The sequence below is a fragment of the Grus americana genome, chromosome 3, assembly GCF_028858705.1.
Source record: "Grus americana isolate bGruAme1 chromosome 3, bGruAme1.mat, whole genome shotgun sequence".
NCBI lineage: Eukaryota > Metazoa > Chordata > Aves > Gruiformes > Gruidae > Grus > Grus americana.
The window spans coordinates 90,353,226-90,374,590 of NC_072854.1; the positions used below are offsets into that span (position 1 = coordinate 90,353,226).

The 21,365-nt window shown below is 36.2% G+C and overlaps 1 protein-coding gene across 9 annotated transcripts in view; it reads left to right on the top strand.

Moving 5' to 3' along the window:
• BIRC6 (baculoviral IAP repeat containing 6) overlaps positions 1–21,365 on the top strand; it is a 188,518-nt gene that overhangs the window by 57,304 nt on the left and 109,849 nt on the right. For 4 of the 9 annotated variants that reach the window (XM_054820680.1, XM_054820688.1, XM_054820689.1 and 1 more), the window contains exons 21-39: positions 89–236; positions 4,510–4,643; positions 5,751–5,897; positions 6,422–6,609; positions 7,245–7,559; positions 7,972–8,071; positions 8,501–8,715; positions 8,904–9,112; positions 9,413–9,759; positions 10,761–10,980; positions 11,911–12,044; positions 14,607–14,744; positions 15,486–15,613; positions 16,218–16,349; positions 18,327–18,542; positions 18,916–19,099; positions 19,492–19,647; positions 20,002–20,135; positions 21,195–21,348. In XM_054820680.1, the coding sequence (XP_054676655.1) occupies positions 89–236; positions 4,510–4,643; positions 5,751–5,897; positions 6,422–6,609; positions 7,245–7,559; positions 7,972–8,071; positions 8,501–8,715; positions 8,904–9,112; positions 9,413–9,759; positions 10,761–10,980; positions 11,911–12,044; positions 14,607–14,744; positions 15,486–15,613; positions 16,218–16,349; positions 18,327–18,542; positions 18,916–19,099; positions 19,492–19,647; positions 20,002–20,135; positions 21,195–21,348 (3,399 nt within the window). The remainder of the gene's footprint in view (positions 1–88; positions 237–4,509; positions 4,644–5,750; positions 5,898–6,421; positions 6,610–7,244; positions 7,560–7,971; positions 8,072–8,500; positions 8,716–8,903; positions 9,113–9,412; positions 9,760–10,760; positions 10,981–11,910; positions 12,045–14,606; positions 14,745–15,485; positions 15,614–16,217; positions 16,350–18,326; positions 18,543–18,915; positions 19,100–19,491; positions 19,648–20,001; positions 20,136–21,194; positions 21,349–21,365) is intronic. The other 5 variants (XM_054820682.1, XM_054820681.1, XM_054820684.1 and 2 more) reach the window with 5 other exon arrangements.

The following is a 21,365-nucleotide window of genomic DNA, read 5'->3' on the forward strand; positions in this document are numbered from 1 at the left end:
CTCTTCCATTGATTATGATTCAAAGTATGCTTTCTGAGTGGAAAATTCACATCATGTTTCACCTGAATTTTTTTTTTTTTAAACGCAGGATCTGTGTATTGGTATTTTGTATTGCTGAACTATGTAAAGGATGAAGATTTGGCAGGATGTAGTACAGCTTGTGCATCACTGCTTACCGCTGTGTCCCGACAGTTGCAGGATCGCCTAACACCTATGGAAGCACTACTTCAAACAAGGTACTAAGAAATGTGGTTGTTGTAAAGTTATTAAAAACAAACATAGAAACTGTCCAATGCCATCGTCTGGTTCTGAAAAAGGTTGACGGTTTAAAAAAAGATGCATTTTGCCGTATTTGTATGAGGAAGGATTAATTTGATTCAGCTCTAGAAAATAGTTTTGACTTGTGCAAAGTTGAAGGTGAACGTAACTGCTATCTTGCAATTTACAGTGCACTTTAAATCAGCTAATGTGTTCATAATGTTTGAAGTCTGTGCAATCCTTAAGTTAGTATTTACGATTTTTAGTTGTAAGGATTAATGAAGCATGTCCTATTTTGAGTGTGGGAGGGAATCAAATGTACGGAATAGTTTCAGTTCTGCATAATGCTGCACAAAATTGCAGTCTCTCTGTAAGCTTACCATACATTTAATATGTTGCTACTAAAGGTCAGATTCTAAGTGTAGAGACCTGGAGTTATTGACTGGGAATGCAGATTCTTATAAATTATGAACTGATTAATTTCAGACTGTGATGTTGCATCTTTTACATATTGAACTGATTGACCATTTAACTTTGGATTTACATGATACCTGAAGGAAATCTTTGGTGGTTCAGTTTTGTAGCAGCTTCCAAAGCCGTATTATGATGATGGGAACATGCTACTATTAGACAGCTCTTTCAGTTGTGATTTGTGGGCAAGAGTTTTCCTCCAAGTCAAGCAAGATCAAGCTAGAAGAGGTTTGGTTTAGAATCTTCAGATCAAATTGAAAATTTAGTAAGCTAAGTGTGTGTGCATATGTTTATTATTTTTTTTTAAAGGACTGTAATCCCAAAACACTTGATAAAAACTTGTTCTCAGGTGTTACACTTGGATCCTTGTCATGCTCTCTACTACATTTCTCTTCTCAGTTGCTATGTATTTCATCATCTGCAATCCTTGCAGTTGATTAGAAGACTTACTGCAGCAATAGAAATGGTGACTGAATAACGGAGAATTTTGAAAAATACACAGAGTGAATTGGAACAATAGAGTTTTGTGTTTCTATGTTGAATTTCCTTTTAGAAACCAAATGGAGGAGAAAAACATGAAAATTCCACTTGACATGAGAATGGCACCTTTCTGTAGGAATTGACTTGTTCCTTCATATAGATTGTTTCCAAGTACCTCCTTTAAACAGCATATCTGAAAAAGAAGTTTTTTTCCTTTCCAGTGGCCCACTTTTGAGTTTTGCACATGTGACATTCCAGATCACTTAGGGGTCAACAAAGCTGTCTGCATCTCAAGGGAAGCTTTCTGAAGTGACTCTTGTTCTTGGCATCCTTCAAGCTTAGGTTTTCTGAATGTTTCTAGATGGTGTTTTACTGATTTTTCTTCTTGGAACTACATTTGCTTTCTCTTTTAACTCAGTATCCCCATAGTTAGGTTAAGAATAGCAGCAGACACATTTGTCTAATCCCATATTTTATTACTATAGCACTCTCTCTAGCAAGGACTGACTATTTCTTGACTTAATTTACTAATTTAGACAGAATTTACTGGTCTTTCCTTTAGATGTCTACAGATGAAGAGAACACTGTCACTTCTCAGTTGTTGGGGTTTTTTATGTAGAAGATAGGTATTAATACATTTTTTTAAGATAAATTAGCAGGCAGCTATTACTTTACTCTTTTTCCCTTCCTTCTCCCTGAGTTGTATTTTACTGTATGTGTGTGCATTTGTGTTGCAGAGTTTCTAGTACTGTTTTTTTTTCTTCTTTGTCATTGTTCCCAGGTACAATACCCTAACATGTGGTAATCAAATGCAAGCAGATGTTTACTTAAAGGATCTGCACATTCATGTTGTCTTCAGGCAGAGTGGTACTCATTTTACTATCATGTGCCACAATAAAGCAAGTAAAACTTGCAAGGATAGGGCCAGATGGGTGTGTTACATGATTTGCAGTTTAGAGAACAACAAAAAAGGGACTTCAGACAGTGTTTTAGGCTGTCCTACAACAAAGCAGGTTGCTTTGATGAATTTCTCCAGCCTGTTCTTGAAAGCAACTGATTAAAGTAGTGGAATTAAATTATTCTAAATATTGTAAGCTATTACATGGCTTAATTATTCTTATCATTAACACTTGAGCTATCTCCTTCTGCCCATGTCTAATCTGAAATCTCTCTTGCTGCAACTAAGTCTTTTAATATTAGTGTCCTGTCCACCTTGGCGATAAAGAGCAGATTATTTCATTCTTAACAAATTATAAATGTCTAGAGGATGTTTGCGTCTTGATCATATTCTCCAGATCTGCAGTCGTTCTTAAAGCATTTCCTTGTGCTATTTTGTTTGGTCCTCATCTTTCTTGAATTGTGGTACACAAAATTGTAAACATTATTCCAGTTGAGATCTCTGAGTGAAGCAGAAGAGGTATTTCACATAGTTTATGTTTATTACTGCATAAATGAATAGGGTGTTGGGGTTTTTATGTGACATTGTTGATTCATTCTTTGTTTTTTGTTCATGTGACTTCAATGTCCTTTTCTGAAAAGTGTTGCTAATACAGCTAAAAACTGTGAACCTGATCATTCCTGCTGAAGGATCAAAAAAAGGCACTGTGCTTATTGAAATAAATATGGGTTGGACAGAATATATTTAACTGTCTGCAATACATTCAAGTTCTGATCCTATTCTACAAAGCTTTTGTAACCCTTTTGTAGTGTTTGTCACCTGCTTACTTAATAAATCAAACTCTTCACTTAAATTATGCAAGTAATCAGCGTTAGTGTTGAACTGACCTAAGTTAATGAGTTTGTAAATCCGAGGTCTGAAACAGGTTGTGAATGTACTGTACTGAATTTTGTCTGACCATTTTTATGTGTTTTAGTAACCACTTTACAGCAGCATGTCTTGCTTTGCTTATGAAAAAAAGGTCATGCAGCAAACACATCAGTCTAGCTAGACGTGCTGTATGCACTGTTTCTGTGTAGTACATGCTTGTGGAGATAACCTAGATTCATCTAATATGTTTTGTTCTTAGTATAAAGTTGTCATCTTAAATTTGCTACCTTGTAGGTGCTAGTAACTTGGTTGGGGAATGTATGTTTCTTTCCTCCTTTCTCTGCCCTTCTTCTCCCCTCCCAAAGATCAGTAGCAATTATTGCCCTTTTGTATAATGTCGCTTTCTGACTAGTTAGTCTTAGGATTGTGTGGCTAAAAGCACTGAGCCCAGCCAATGTGGAAGGATTTTAGCATTCAGAGAAGTCTAGAACCTATTCTACCATGTTGCCGGTGTTGTAGTATTCATGTAGACATTTATCCTTTTGTGACTGCTTGATCAAAAAAGACATTTGAACACTCCAGCCTTCTCAGCGTTACCTGTTGGGGGCTTTCCTCGCCTGCTAAAGAACTGCTCAGAGGCAGATGGAAAAGGGGGTGGAGGAACTTCCTCTTGCTGCCCGTGTATTCATGGAAGCAATTCATATTTGTTCTGGTTCTTGCCAGTCAAAGCACAGTATTTTATGTTTCTCGCTTTTGTACCTACACAGATGCATTCTTTCTTTCTATTCCTCATTAATAATTTGGCCTGATTTCCATTTTTTCTCATCACTTGCTGGTAATAGGTATCAGTACACAAAAAAAAAGCAACACTGATTTTGTTATTACTTTGGATTTTCCTTTTTCTTGGCTTATAAAACCTGCATTGATTTGGAACCACCTTGTCACCTGAGTAAATACAAAAAATTGCATTATTGTTTTCCTCTGCAGTACTGCCAGACTTGTAATGAGTACTAGTAATGAGGTTTTCTTCTGCTGAGATACTTAAAGTACTCACAAGGTCTGGTTGATATCCCTATCCTTTTTTTCTACTTACTTCAGCTGGAAGAACAAGCTGAGGTGGATTTTCTTTTGCTCTTTTGGACAAGAGTACTGTGTTTTTAATTGACTTCAGATAAATGTCTGATTTACCATGTGCAGGCATGCATATTGCTGTGGCTAACTGTCTAAGACTTGTAGTTCTAGTTTCCATGTCTGAGTGTGATTATGTGTCATGTTTCCAAGAGAATATTACATCTTCAAAACTATTCAGTAACAAAGAGTTACTTATTTAGCATGGTAAGCTGTTTGAGAAGATCACCTAATAAATGACTTCAATGAAATATAAGTAAATGGTAATTTCTAGGTATGGCAATTGAATGAATAGTTTGGAATATAATAAATCCTGACAATTAAATACTTGACCTTTTTCCGTAAATAATTTTATATGAATTCTTATTGTTTGAATAGTGCTGTTTGTCTTATTCCATTTGCAGATATGGATTATATAGTTCACCTTTTGATCCAGTTCTGTTTGATTTGGAAATAAGTGGCTCTTCTTGTAAAAATGTATACAACAGCAGCATTGGAGTACAGTCTGATGAAATTGATTTGTCTGATGTTCTATCAGGTACGTGTGTTTAACAGTCATCTACTGTGGAAGAATTGGTGATTCTCTATTATACTGTTTTCCTTTAGCAGAGATGTGGTTATATACTTTCATTCTGGTTTATAGCTGTACATAGTGAAGTTCAAGATATTCTCTTGCTTCGTGAGATCTCTTACATTTCCTGTAGCCCTTAGGGCAAGAAAAAAGCCTCTTTCTGGAATCTGTTCTTTTCTTATCCTGTGGAAGATCTAAGAAAAGGCTAGGGATTAAACAGAAAGGCTGCTATCATTCCCTGGGTCAGAGTCATCTAGGAAGCATCTGTCACTTCTATTGAGCAGCTTCCTTGAGATAGGTTATTACTCATTTAGTCTAGCAACCATCTCATAGGCAGAGAAACCTAAATGGATTTTTCTGAAGTTGGAAAGCTGCCATATGGCACTCTTCTACTTAAATATTACAGATTTAATGAGAGATTTTTTCATGTTTGAGAGGCATTAAAATACCTTAAAAGCGTATTTGTATCTATCCTCTCAGGTTAGTTCATAGGTGAATCTTTAGGCCATGGAATGTCCTAAGAATGAGATGGTTTTTTACCTGTCAGGAAATTCTTTTCATAACAAGCATGTTCATCAGTCATAGTGACTCCTTTCCTTTTCTTGTATGCTCTTACCCATCCCCCCTCCATACAACACTGAATTTGTTAGTATGTTGAATAATAGTATAGTTTTTATACTAACTCAGTGTATGATCTTAGTCAGTCTGTTATTTTCTTTCTCTTCCTTTCCAGTAACATCAATGTATTTTTGCAAGCTAATTTTCTCACAGTGTAGAAAGAATAGAGCATCCATATATAATTTATTTCTGGAATTAAGAAGGTTACACTGTGCTTCTGCTGTCACATTTCATAGTTTGACTTCAGATACTTTGTTCTGATTTGGCAGCATTATCCATTTTAAAATATACTTCCATTTATGTTGTGGATGTGATAGCGTTAAGGTGTTTGTTCCACAACATGAAGTAATAAAATATGTGGATTGTATTTAGTTGTCTCTTTTACCTCTTCGTGACTTGAAATGTTGCTGTCAGGAAAACATTAGCTGATTGTGAGGATATTTATTTCTTTTTCAGGAAATGGGAAAATAAGTAGCTGTGCAGCTGCTGAAGGTAGTTTTACTTCCCTTACTGGACTTCTGGAAGTTGAACCTCTGCACTTTACCTGTGTTTCAACAAGTGATGGAACTAGAATAGAAAGGGACGATGCAAGTACGTTTACTGGTATATACAATTTTTCATTTTTTTCTACATAGCATAGTTCCACAATATGATATTTTTAATTTGACATAATGAGCACTGTTTGACAAACAGATTGCCTGTAGTTTTCTAAGTGTTGAGATGTTTTGCTTTTTATTAAATAGTTACTATATAGTGAAGTTAACTTCTTAGAGCTTAACAAACCAGATTCCAAATTTATTAATTTGAATCAATTTGTTTCTGTCAGAAAGTATAACATACAAGCTTGCATATTTACCTTGCAGCCTTATGTGGCAAAAGAATTCCAGGGCATTAGGTGGCTCTTCTGTAATAAAAATGTTGCATGCATGATGAGTGTGCATAATCTATAAACCATATAATTTGTAATTCAAGATGATGTTACTTTGCAGCAAGAACTGGGTAAAAGGAGGTACTTCTCCTGTTTTACATTGCTACATTTAGTAAGGAATTAGATTAAAGGTGTGTTTTATAATTTCTTTTCTACATAAATGTTTTTGTTTTGGTTTTATTTGTTTGTTTCATGCCAGTGAGTACCTTTGGGGTTACCCCAGCAGTTGGTGGCCTCTCTTCTGGAACGGTTGGGGAAGCCTCGACAGCACTGAGTTCAGCAGCCCAGGTAGCTTTGCAGTCTCTCTCTCATGCAATGGCCTCAGCCGAGCAACAGCTCCAGGTGCTGCAAGAGAAACAGCAGCAGCTTTTGAAGCTTCAGCAACAGGTTGGAGGCTATTTGGCTATTTTTTAATGCTGTCTCTAAACTTCAAAAGCTGAGAAAGTAGTTGCAGAGCTAGTGGCTTTTTTATTTTATTTTTTTTTTTCTCCATAGTGTGTTTGAGGAAGAAACAGCTCTGCACTAAGGATCACTCTTAATAAGCAAAATGCTGAGAGTGTCTCCCATGCTGCTTTGTTCTTTCAGACTTGTTTTTTGTGTATTTTGAGGGTGGGTTGGGAGTTTGTAATCAAAAGTAAGTCTTAATACATAAGTATATCAGTCTGAAATTGAAAAAGCCCACTGAAATGAAAAGCGCAATTGCCAACACGGGGAAGTACCAGGCATAAAGCCATTGTCAGTATGAAGCTTGGCTCTGTTGACTCTACTTTGCTGCTCAGTTGTAGGTTTTTTTTATTTTTTGATTACACCAATTAATTACTTAATTGCTCACAAGTGAGGTCAAATTGAATAAAGTTTTGATTTTCAGCTTACAGTTGGACATCTAACATGCCTATGTTGAAGGTAGCTTAGATTTATTAAATCTGGTTTTGTAATGAAAGTTAAACTTGTAATTCAATACTAGTACCATGTTCACAAGCAGTATGTATCTGCTACATACGCTGCTTTCATTTTGCTCACAGAAAGCTAAGCTGGAAGCAAAACTACATCAGACAACAGCAGCGGCGGCAGCAGCAGCATCAGCAGTTGGTCCTGTTCACAACTCTGTGCCTTCTAATCCAGTAGCAGCCCCAGGGTTCTTCATCCATCCTTCAGATGTCATTCCACCCACACCAAAAACAACTCCTCTATTCATGACTCCACCTTTGACTCCACCTAATGAGGCAGTTTCTGCTGTTATTAATGCAGAACTTGCTCAGCTTTTCCCTGGTTCAGTCATTGATCCCCCAACAGTTAACCTTGCAGCACATAACAAAAATACAAGCAAGTCTAGAACGGTAATTATTTTTGTTTGTTTTTCTTATAGAAACTTACATGCTGTAAGCCTTATCAGGATCTAATTTGTACTTGAGTGCTAGTAAATACCTGTTTATTTGGATGAGATGTGAAAACTATATCACTAAAGTTACACCTTATGAAGACTTATGAAAGCAAGATAGAATTGTTATAGTACCTCAAATAGGTTTTTTAATTAGAGATAGCTTAACTGCATAAGGAGTTATTAGTCCTTTGAAGTTAGTATTTAATATATTGTGATGGTTCATGCTCAAATCTAAATATAGTGAGGTGTTGTCAATATTGTACATCTTTAAATCAGAAGAGCTTTTCTTAGTCTTTTGTAAAGAACATCGTATTATAAATGCATAGATTTTAATGACTTAATTTTACTGATGTTTTCCCACTCCTCAGAATCCACTTGGATCTGGTCTTGCTCTTGCAATATCTCACGCTTCACATTTTCTTCAACCTCCACCTCATCAGTCAATTATTATAGAGCGAATGCACTCAGGTAAAAGCAGAATTCCTAATTATAATTTTTGATACATTTTCTAATAAGAAGTGGAATATTTTCCAGGTTCTTAAGTTGCTTAGCTGCAGTCTCACTTGGCTTTCCAAAGAAAAGATATTTCTCTTGTATCTGGAAGTTCAAGACCCAGCGTTCAGTGATGTTTATCAAGTTGGAAAATCCTGGAGACTGGGGGAACAGAGCACCTGTTCTGAAATAATACATAAAAAGCATAACAACTTAAATTGAGTTGAAGCCAAAATTTTCTTTTCGAAGGTTGCAACCTGTAGTGAGAGATTCTGAGATTTTTTTAACCTCAAATATATATGTTTTGAACAATAAATAAACCATGTCTTTATTGTTTGAGAAGTAACATCTCTTCACTGGTTAGCCCACACTGGTCTTTTAGGCAATCCTGTGTTTTTTCCCTAGGAGCACGAAGATTTGTGACCTTAGATTTTGGAAGACCTATATTGCTGACAGATGTATTGATTCCCACTTGTGGAGATTTAGCTTCTTTGTCAATTGACATCTGGACTTTAGGAGAAGAAGTGGATGGAAGGCGACTGGTAGTGGCTACTGACATTAGCACACATTCACTTATTTTACATGACTTGCTGCCACCTCCAGTTTGCAGGTTTATGAAGGTAAAAGGAGATAGACTACATACTCTATCTTTTAAACTCTTGATCTTTGGTAGTATGTGAACTTTCTCTGAAGTTCTCTTTGGACCAAACTTTAGTGGACTGTAAATTTTCTATGAATTTTTGACTTGGTGGGGTTTTTTGTCTGTTTTGATACAATTGTGTTACAGTACAGTTGCGTTCTCTTTCAGATCACTGTTATTGGTCGATATGGTAGCACAAATGCCAGAGCAAAAATCCCATTAGGATTTTATTATGGCCATACCTATATCTTACCCTTTGAAAATGAGCTGAAACTAATGCACGATCCCCTCAGAGGAGAAGGTGAAGCTGCAAATCAGCCAGAAATTGACCAACATTTGGCAATGATGGTTGCGTTGCAAGAAGACATACAGTGCAGGTTAGAAGAAAAAAAATATGTGTGCTTACTAATTATTTTAACTTAAAACACTGGGATATTGTAATGTTACAGATTTTTTTTTCCCTTTCCTATGATGTTCTTCAGACCAAAGAAAACTCTTTGTTGTACAGTTGTTACACTGAATATCTTTCTAGCAGTGACAAAGACTACACTGCATTTTTTTCAATATCTGTTTTAACAGTGCATTCAAAATGGACCAGAAGTCACCTTCTGGCAGGGTGATTGTCAAATGTATTGCTGTTGATCTGTTGAATTGTGCGTTGGAATGTTTCCCTTTAGGTACAATTTGGCCTGTCATCGGTTAGAAATCCTTCTGCAGAGTATTGACCTGCCACCACTCAATAGTGCTAACAATGCCCAGTACTTTTTACGAAAGCCAGACAAGGCAGTAGAAGAAGATAGCAGAGTCTTTTCTGCTTACCAGGACTGCATTCAGCTACAGCTTCAACTCAACTTGGCTCACCATGCTGTTCAGAGGCTCAAAGTAGCTTTAGGTGCAAGCAGGAAAACACTGAAGGAGCAATCTGATCCAAAAGAGTTGATTCAGATGTCATCCACAGAACAGTTACGCACCATCATTAGATATTTACTGGATACTTTGCTTAGTTTGCTTCATTCTTCCAATGGTTAGTATTTTTTGAGGTTTTGATATTTCTGTCACATTAGTAGAAACAATTTGCAAGTGTTTCTATTTCTTGATCTGTACTTTCCCACTATAAAGCTTTTAAACTATGTTTATATATGTTTTACTGTGATTTTAATAGCTGGTTACATACAGTGTAAAGTTTCACCAGTGGCACCAAGCTGACCTAACCGCTCCTTGCTTCTGAAAAGGATAGGAGAGGGTGTCGAGGTCCTTCTCCCTTTTCTGTAGACCTGGCTACATATTCTGTTGTTCAGATAGTCATCTGATCCTTCTGTGGGCTGATTCAGTTTGCTGAAGTAACAGAAGACTGCCCAGGCAGAATACTCATGTTATTTTCATAGGTAGAAACAGCTTGTGGAAGGATCTGTAAGCATCAAAGCCTGTGCAACGCTGGGAATGGATTAGGCAGTTAGAAGTGGGGAGGGGAAGCAGAAGTTGCTTCTCTGTGTGTGTGGGGAAAGTCATAAAACCAGTATCTCTGCTTAGTTCGTGATTTTTTTAATATCCAGTAAGGATATTTATTTCCTAAACTTGCCATTGAAAGAGTTCATGAGGAATTGAAATTGAAAAGTCTGAGTAGGAGCGGTGTTTTTTTCCAACAACAAAAGCCCCAACCAAACAAAAAAACCCAACAAACCCCCCGCCCAAAGGTCAAGCAAAACATTGTTCTATTGACAGATTGGTGTGTTTGTCTTGTACTTTTCTGTGCCAGTTTGTTCTTAAGCATAATGATGGTTTGGTTTTTGCTTTGTGTAGATTTCATGGGGGTATTTACACTGATATGAAATTGATTTCATGTTGATCAAATGGCCTGGTCTACCTGCAAATTACCATCTCTTGATATGTTCTCTTCTCCCCGCCCCCCCCCCCCCATGTAGTCTAATCGTAATAGTTTTAAAAACTTTCTGCAAACTTTTTCCTCGTATATTTTCAAGCCATTGTCTCCTTAACACATAGTTGTTTGTTCTCCTTTCTTAAAAGGGCACTCTGTTCCTGTGGTTCTGCAAAGTACTTTTCATGCTCAAGCTTGTGAAGAATTATTTAAACACCTGTGTATCAGTGGAACCCCAAAGATACGATTGCATACTGGCCTTCTGCTTGTTCAGCTCTGTGGAGGAGAAAGATGGTGGGGTCAGTTTCTCTCAAACGTACTGCAGGAATTATACAATTCAGAGCAACTTCTCATATTCCCACAAGACAGGTAAGATATGTCTATGTTGATGCATTACCTGTGGATCACTTAAATAATTCCATCATTCATAACTTAACACTGGAATTGACAAAATGTGACTGAAGGATACTTAATATCTATTCCATTGATTTAAGAAATAGCCCCAAAAAAGCATTGCAAATGATAAATGTCTGATTGCAGTTATTCATTGCACCTATTTGGTGCTTGCACCACAATAAGTTGCTATTTTTCCTTACTTGGAGATCTTTGCAAACCTAGCAGGATTGTTCCCCAGTGTCAAAAATTGCCATCTCCTTTATCAGGCTTAAATGCACCCTCATCATAGAGCTGTTCTTTTAATGCATTTGGAAATAGAATTGAGACTGTAAAGCACACTATTAGCATTTAATACAAAAGATCTCTCTGAGATATGAGCAAACAAATGTAGAGTTGAGCATTGAATGTTAGATGTGTTGGTTGTTTCAGATTATTGATTGAGGTCTTTGATATTCTAAACATTAGCATTTTATTTTAATCAAACATATTTGCTGTTCTGTGGCTTTCTGTCTTCTTTGGACAGCAACATTTATATTTTCATATTTTTTTAAAATTAATTAATTCAAGGATATAAGAATACATAGATATAATTCTCTATCCCTGCTATTCAGTATATCATCTGTAATAGGAAATAAAATGGATGAGGTCTTGTTTCAGACGTATTAAGTTGAATGCTCTGCTGACCTCTTCAGGGTGAAAAAGAAAATGTTCACCCTAAAATACTGCATTGTCCTTACAACAATAAAACATGAAATCCCATTTGCTTGCTGGGCCACAGTGCTTTCTGTAAGAATCTGCTTGTGTCTTAGATGAAAGCCTAGGGGAATATTGTTCTATAAGGAGTGTTTCAGAATATTACTGGATCTGAAAAAGAAATCTTAAATATATAAATTTTACTTTTAGGGTCTTCATGTTGCTTTCTTGCATTGGCCAAAGATCGCTTAGCAACAGTGGTGTTTTAGAAAGTTTGCTTAATCTCCTGGATAACCTGCTGTCACCACTGCAACCTCATTTACCTGTGCACAGAAGAACTGAAGGTAGCCCTCTAATTTGTGAAACTATATTTTCATGTTCATTATAAGCTAGAAAATTGAGAGACCAGCTCACAATTTTTGGTGTATTAAAAGAAGAAACTTCTCTTTTACTGTATTTCCAAAACAGTTGTCTTTTAAAATGTGCTGACACTTCTTGCTCTTTAGGTGCTAAAAGAGATTCGTCCCTCTCACCCCTCTGTTTAAACCTGAGCGAAATCTGTTCAGTTGCTTTTAATTCAACTAGGAAGCTTTAAAGTTTTAACAAAGTGAGGGAGAACATCTAATGTGTAGACAACTCTAATTACTCTAGTGAATGACTTGGGAAAGAAGTGCCCCTTTTCCATGTGAGATCCGTTGTAAGTGTCAAGCTCTTGAGGTGAAACACAGTTATGAAGACAAGTTTGTTAGGTATATCTGCATGGTTTCTGCAAACTACATGGTGGTTTTTTGTACTCGTAAGGAATATACATTTTTTTGACCCTAAAATGACTGAAATGATATTCTCCAAACTTGATTTTTTTGGAGTGTGTTCTTACCTACCCTAAGTTTGAAGAAAATGCTTGCTTTTGAAAACATCAGACTCTAGGCTACTTCATTTGTTACATACATGTAGCAGAACATTGGAGAAGATATGTTGTTTAAAATTCTTAGTGTTGTGAAGTTGATAAATGCCAGCTGAGATTCTGTCCTTACTTTTTACCTTGTCTCCTGATGTAAACAAGCCTACAGCTGGTGTCAGAAGCTGTCCTATTGCTTCCCATTGGTCTACCATGTACTTTCTCTATCGTGGCCATATCCTGCTGTAGTCTCTAACTAGTTTGAGGCAAACCCAAGCTTACATCTCCTCTACCTCTGTTTGCGCTCTCCCCACAGCTGCCAATTCCTTTCATAGCTCTTGCCTTACTAGTTGTCCTCACGGAGGACTTTAGGAAGCAGAAGTAACTGATACTTCAGAGCTTTATTTGCTGGTCTTCCAGCTTCCTTCCTCCTGGACAGTACAGGTGAGTACTAGGGCATTATTATGTGTGGTGGAAGCATCAGGTACAGCAGAAGAAATTCCTATTTGAGAACTATCACGCATAACTAAGGGTCAAAGGGTTGAAAACTTACTGGGGAAAAAGTCAGAAAACAGAGGACAATCAGAGCAAGAGGTGAGTGTTGTGTTGTGGGTAGAGAGAAGTTGTAAACTTTGAGGTGGGGGGGGAAGGAGTAAGCAAAAGACACTTGGAGGGAGGGAGAGAAGCCAAAAATTTTGATATTTTGGGGTGTTTTTTAAGAGATAAAAGGAAAAGAAATGCACTTGTTTAAACAGAAGTATGAAAGGGTATATACTTCACTCTGCAGCAGGCTCCTTTCTTTTTATTTTGCCAACCAAAAAGGTATGTAGCGGTCACCAGTGCTACTCGTCTCTATTCTTGCAATTTACTCTTCTGTTCCTGTTCAGATCCTGTTACGAGGAGGCCTCCTACTCCTCTGCCTGCTTGGAGTGGGCTGCTTTCTGCCAGCGCGGACAGGAAACTGGAGTTAACAGTCAGGGCCTGCATCCTGTTTCTTGGGCTGCCAGCAGCTACATGTGATTTTGGACAAGTTGTTTCCATGCCTTAGTTTTCTTGTTTGATCTGGAATTAATAAGAGTTTGAGTTAATTAAAGCTTTTTTGAGGTCAGTGCATGAAAAGTGTAGTGTAGTTAAACGTGGCTCAGCACAGTGCGCAGATGCAAAAATATGCGTGTAACCTCTAGTACTAATGACTTTGCTGTATTGATGTTATGTAAAAGTATGCCATTTGCATAATGACTGTGATTAAGTGGTCATTAATTGTAGGTTTCCAGTCTTTATTGAGCGCTCATGAGTTCACTTTAAAACTGTTCACTTAGATTTGCTCATGCACACAAAGATTTTTCTTGCATGATGTGTAAGATATGGGGGTTTTTCCCTTCTGTCTGTACAAAGATACTACATTTAATGTGTGAGAGTGAAATAGGCAGTAGCCAGTCATTAGTGCTGCCAGCATGGTTCATCTATCTAGTCTGAACTCAGTCTTGGCTTTCCTGCATCTTAGTCAAATGTCTGCGTGAAAATACACTGACAGGGGAGTAAAAATGAAGGTATTTGGGTGCATGGTTATAACTTTCTTGTTGGAGCCCTGGTCGATGGAGGAATTTCACATTATGGAATTTGAGACATCTAATTTACGTGCTTTAGTACAAGCAGCTGTCATTCTATATTTGGTATTTAGGAAATTTAGACATACTTTTTTTTGTTAATGCTGCTTAAATTTTAACTTTAACAGTAGAGGTAAAGCTTTTGACTTCTGACTTCATCAGACTGAGAGAACTGTGACATTTTCTCTTGGACTTGATTTCCGTTCTGAATGTTTGATTTCTTCCCTCATTGATGGGTGATCACACTCGTATCGTCATTTTACAAAAAAAAAAAAAAAGGAAGTGGAATCTTTGTGGCCTAGTGAAACATGTGCCATCTAGTGCTTTTAATGACTTCTTTAAAACTATTTTGTTATGACTTCAAAACTTTATTAAGGCACTCAAATCTATTTATTTTGAAGGAGTTTTAGACATTCCCATGATCAGCTGGGTTGTAATGTTGGTGTCCAGACTACTGGATTACGTAGCTACTGCTGAAGATGAAGCAGCCACAGCCAAGAAACCTCTGAATGGAAAAGAGAGGGAAAGATTTTTGACAGGCATGTAACACTTATTATCAAAACTCACTTCTATGGGTATTGGCTTGGGAGTTGTTCAAATACTTCAAATGTGTTTTCTATTCACTTGATAATGAGATTTTTAAAACAGATGTTGTGATAATTTTATTTGCACTGTTGTCTACTTCTTTACGTCCCCTTCTCCTTAGAAATATTTTTTTAAAGTGCAAAATACAGGATTGATTTTAGTTTGTAAAATGTTTGTATATTATCCTGTCACTCCGGGACCTGGCAATTGAGCATACACCATGTTGAGACAGTTTGTATTGTGAGAAAGAGCAACAGTATGACTTCGTAACTCATTTGGTATTTGCCATGGTATTTGTATTCAGTATTTTTTAAATGCATTTTTGTCTGTTTATTTTTATTATTATTAAAGTGGATTAGCTATGGCTTTGAACATCTTATCTAAACATGAAAACCGTAAAGCTTTTGTGTTATAGGAGCTGTTCAGGTATTTTTAGTTCGGACAGTCTTGCTTACCTCCATATATGTTTTAAAAATAATGAAAACAAGATGGTACCACTGCATTTTAAAATTACACAGAAATATTATCATTTGTGGTAATAGTTGCATAACACTAAGAGAGTTAGATTTTGCTTGTTTCTTTAGTATTTAGTGTATGGAGATGCTAACCATTGCTGCAATGTAAATGCTTTTCTCTGGAGTTAAGTGAGGTTTAATAAGATGGATTAATACCTTATTTTTTTCTATTTCCATTAGGAAACCAGTGGAGTTTTATAAATAATAGCCTTCACACTCAGAGTCTGAGCAGATCTACTAAAGGCAATAGTAGCCTAGATAGACTGTATTCCCGAAAGATCAGAAAACAGCTCGTGCATCATAAACAGGTGATTTCCAGCACGGTGGTGGCTATTTTCACAGAAGTATCTCTCATTTATAGTATGTCTCATTTCTTGAAAGAACAGCTTTGGCCTTGGGACTCATTCAGCCTTGCTTTTGCATAGGTCTGATTCTATAGCTAAAGGCTGCCTAACTTCTTTGACATTTGTCTCAAACCGTGGGGCATGGGATCTGCTGGAAGAACAGATGTTGGACAGTACTGTTGCACTCTGTGACCCATATTGGACAATAAATATAATTTACTTTCTAGATGAATCTGGGTACACCTGAGTGCAAGCACCTAAGCTGTCATTTAAAAGTTGGTCATTCTTAAGACACAAAATTTTCATTTCTAAATGCAACCATGCAGGTTTTATGACCCTGGGCATGTATGTCTTGAGCTCCTTTAAAAATGCTGTTTCTTCTTAAACCTCATCTGTTCTGGTTCTGCTAGTCGCCCCTGACGGTGTCTTAGTTAAAATTGTATATAAACTGTATTTTAAAAGCTGAAGTTACAATTTGAACCGAAGATTACTATCATATGAACCTACTGATCCTTTTAACATCTTATTGCTTAAATTTTCATTTTCTCCTATTAACATTTTCTTTTAGCAACTTAACTTATTAAAAGCAAAACAGAAGGCTTTGGTGGAACAGATGGAAAAAGAGAAAATACAAAGCAACAAAGGATCATCATACAAACTTTTAGTAGAACAGGCAAAACTAAAGCAGGCTACTTCAAAGGTATGATGCTCTGAAACTGTAACTGACTTCTTGTCCTTTGTGTGAAAAGACCTGTTCCTGCAAAGTCATTTTTGTTCTACGTTGACCTTATTTTAAAAAGTTGTTTCATCATGGCTGCTATCAAGTATATTCTGATGCTGAAAGAGCAGCCATCTGGAAATTTCTTCCACTGTGAAAAATAGTTTCTCCTTCTAAAGGGATTTTTTTAGCTTGTCATTGCCAGATTCACCAATAATCTTGTAGCTTTGGGAATGCTAGTCGTATCTCTAAACTTTGGATAACATATACCAATAGAAATGTAAAATAATACTTTATATGGCTAATTTTTATGAATGATACTCTTCTGGATGCTCTCCTGGTTGAGTAATCAGAAAATAATCATGCCTATGACTGTCTCCCCAAACTAATAAATACAACTTGTGAGAATGTTTTCTGAGCGTTCTCAGAAGCTTCTTAGTACTTATCACGTAAGTTGTGGCATCTTACAGTAAGCCCCAGATACTGAGAGTGGATGTGGTAGTTAAAGAATTATTTTGATTGTGAGATGAGGTGCTTCAATTTAGGGATTTCTGGAGATGGCAACATCAACTTTGCAGGGGACGCACAAACTGCGTAAATCTTTCTAGCTACGAAACTTAAGTATCTCTCTAAATATTTACTCTCTAGTTCCAGAAGTACTAATGTCACTAAGGATGACTGAAAGTAGGCCTGTGGAAAGAGATTATAGAACGCTGGACCTTAAAGGTGATTTAAAGGGAAATCTTACAACTGCCAGTAATCACAAAAAAAGGAAAAGGAAAAAGAAAAAACAAGTGAAAAAAACCCAAAATTTAAATACCAGCATAAGAATAAAGCCCTAAGTTTTCACTAACGCTGCTTGTCATGAGCTGTTCTTTCCTGCGCTATCTTCTGATTTATTCCAGCAGGTTATATCAGGGGGGCTACACCACTGGTGGCCCCCTTGAGACATCTTCAAATGAGTCACTGGCTGAAATATGCTGTCCAGCTATTTAAGTTTCACTTTATAGCAGCCATGTTGCATCAAAAAAGCATGTCGAACTAAAGAGTTTTCCCCTTGCAGTGTCTTAACATCTAGTTTATGGTATCACTGTACACTTGATAGTTGCATTTCATGCAGTTTTTACTACTTCGCCTACTAATCGCTTTCAGTTATGACAAGCTGTGAGTAACTTAAAACATTTATTGCATTTAGGAGAAAGCTGAAACCTTTGTGTTAGTAAATAGTTCTTTCTCTGATCTACTTCAGTATCTACTACTTAAGTGAGATTATAAGACACATTTATGTTATCTAATTTTAGACTGCTCGTGTAGCTGATAACAATGAACTGAGGTGCTAGATGTGTGCCGTTGGTGGATGGGAAGGTTAATAAAAGCACCTTATTTCCTCCATGGAATTTTTAGACCCTCTGTCAAAAAAGTTGTAGCTTAGAGTCCTGATCAAGTATCAGACTAGTTCAATTTATGATGGCTAATGGACTTCCTTGGAAGTATTGAGAAAGTTGGAAATTATTGATGATTTATCGAATGTGAAGAACTGAGAAGTCAGCATTCTTGTAAGGGTAAATTTCCATATTAGCTATTTTTAAATACAGTTTGCTTCATGGTAACCATAGCTTTATATGCAGATGTGGAAATATGAAAGAAACTTCTAAAATACATATTCTCAATATGTTTACTGGCAAACATAAAGGCTTAATTGGCTTTTGTGCAGAACTGGGTAATTTGATTACATTGTGTCTGTCACCTGAGATAACATGCTGCCAAAACAAATTTCTGCCAATAAAGCTTTAATTCTACTCCAGATTCTCATATATTCTTAGACTCTCCTTTTTTTCTTTTTTAAAAGTTTTACGGTTACTGTTATTGCTGCCTGAGATTTTCACTGTGAAAAGATTTAGAGGTTAGTTTTAAAATGTTTAAATGTTTAAACTGTTGTTTCAAATTTAATTTCTGCAGCACTTCAAGGACTTAATACGCTTACGTCGGACTGCGGAATGGCCTCGTTCTACTTTAGATACAGAAGTATCAACAACAAAGGAAACTCCAGAAATTGAACCACTTCCATTTACACTGGCACATGAACGTTGTATTTCTGTAGTGCAGAAGCTGGCACTCTTTCTCTTGTCCATGGACTTTACTTGTCATGCAGATTTACTTCTATTTGTTTGTAAGGTAAACAGAATATGGAACATCACTCCGCAGTTTCAGTGGAGACCACGTGAATTTAGCTTTCTGTTACTGCTCTTTTGCTGTCTTGATGGTAAAAATTAACTGCAGTGTTAAAATTTCTAGTCATTTCTGGTGAGGTAGTTTTTCTGATCTGTCACCTTTTTGTGTAATTTACAATATGATGCTTTCAAAATTGCATAGACAAAGTAACTTTAAAAAAAAATTATCATATAATTACACTTGTAAAACTCTAAAATTTAAGCTAGTAAAAATACCTGATTTAGTTGTAAGCACAATCTAATAATCATAGAAAATAAAGCTATTATATGTTTTCGTAGTGATAAATATGAATAGGCATGTATTTCTTTTTTTATAGGTTCTTGCCAGAATTGCAAATGCTACAAGACCAACAATTCATTTATGTGAGATTGTAAATGAGACTCAGTTGGAAAGATTATTGCTGCTTCTTGTTGGAACTGACTTTAACAGAGGAGACATCTCTTGGGGAGGAGCATGGGCTCAGTATTCTCTGACTTGTATGCTGCAGGATATTCTAGCAGGTTTGTTTTAAGTTTATGTTTTTCAGAACGCTCATTGCACTTGAAACTTTCTTCCTTTAATGTTTTAGAGGTCTTCTTATTCTTATGTTAGAATCTGCTGACACTATTAAGATAGTTAAAAAAAAAAACCATAAAATTGAGATTAGTGTGGAAAAAAAAAGGCAATTTCAAATTGTAGTTACAGTCAATCCTGACTTGTGCATTGAAAAGTTAATATTTATGTGACCCCTGATTCTTTGACAAATATTCAGAATTCCTCCCCTTGAAGAAGTAGCCCTTAGAGAATTTAGAGTTAGATGAAGAAAAACTGGCAATTGGCCTAAACACTGGGATGTTAATTTGTAACTGGAATAAAGCTTGAAATGGTCTTGTCTGCTTAATCTAATACGTAGGAGAGTTGTTGGCACCTATAGCAGCTGAAGCTATGGAAGAAAGTGCTTTGGGAGAAGATGCTGGAGCTTCAGCTGGGGATTCTGATGACTCTCTCCAGCAGTCCACAGTTCAGTTAGTGGAAACAATAGATGAGCCTTTGACACATGACATCACAGGTAAATTATTTCATAGTCTTGATGTATATATGTATACTGAAAAAAAGTAAAAAAAAAACCCTTTGCTGTAACGTAGCTATCAAAATATCAGTAAAGGATTTTTGGTGATAGGATAATTAGCTTCTGCAAATAGAGGCAGAATATGAGTAATTCTTCAACTTAGTTTTACATCTGATCAGTAAAAAATGGTTATTTTTCCAATTATTTTAAAAAAGGCAACTTGGTTGCATTCATTAACTTTTTCCCCTAAGAGCTGTAATATTAAAAGCCTTAAAATTATCCATTAAGTGTATGAGATATTCATGTTTCATAATTTGTACTTGGTGATATTAATGTTCTTTTAATCATTCAAAGGTGCTCCACCTCTGTCATCTTTAGAAAAAGATAAGGACATTGACCTTGAATTACTGCAAGACCTAATGGAAGTTGATATTGATCCTTTGGATATTGATTTGGAAAAAGATCCTCTTGCAGCCAAAGTCTTCAAGGTGTGACACACTTGAGTTTTCAGGATAACCTTTACATGTAAAGTAGTAAAATCTTTTCTCTCTTACACTTCTTCATTAGTGGTATTTGATGTCTCAGACCTACTTTTAGCTTTTTATGAAGGTTGAATGTAGAATGACAGCAAAGAATGTAAACATTGAGTTCACATCTCAGATGTATTCATATCACAGTTAACCACAAAATATTTTGCTTTTGCATGAAGATAGCTGTATAAATAAGAGGTTCTGAGTTTACTCCAGCATGTTAAAGACAACAAAAGCATAATATAAAAGAAAAATAAGATCTAGTCTTGTCCTTTTTTTATTAAGAATAGGGTGCCATTTGCTTCTGTGATTGATCCTAAGAGTTAATGGTGCTAATATTGTGTTTAAAAAAAAAAAATAAATTAGCAGTAGCTAGTGCTTAGACCAGTGTCAGACTGTGAAGAGACACAACTACCTTCAAAATTTATTTCACTGTGGAACAAGAAAATTATTAAATGCTTTCATACTTAAAACCAAAGCTAAAAATATCAGAGGTAGTAAAATTACATTTAGATGTAATAATGTATTGTCAAGGTATATTAAAAAAAAATATTTTGCTTATAAACACACGCAACTGTTCATAATAAAATGTTGAGTCTCTTTTCTCTGCCCATAAGGATGAGACTCTCATTTGGAGTTTTCCCACTCCTCTCACTATTGACTTAAACCTTCAGCCTCATTTGAATTAACCTAAACTATGTTTCTTACCACTTGCTCAGACAACACTCAATTTTCTTTTTTTTTTTTTTTTTAGTCCCTCACATATTCTTCCACTGATTACCTAACATGTAAAGATTTTTTTAAATCTCACCCTACCAAAATATTCCAAAATATATTTTTGTGTTACCAATATTGCCGTCCTCCTTTATTCTGCTATCATTTCCTTTGGCAGTACTTCTTAGTCCACTTCATCCACAGGTATCTTCATGATTTATTGTCTGGTTGGATGTCCTCTAAAAAGCAGCCAGAAAAACACTCCTCCTTTCTTTTTTTTTCTTCTTTTGTTTGGTTTTTAAGCCTATAAGCAGCACCTGGTATGATTACTGGGGTGCCGATTATGGCACCTACAACTACAATCCTTACATTGGAGGCGTTGGAATTCCAGTTGCAAAACCACCGGTAACTACAGAGAAAAATGGATCACAAACTGTGAGCGTATCAGTCTCTCAAGGTAAGCAATGAACTGAA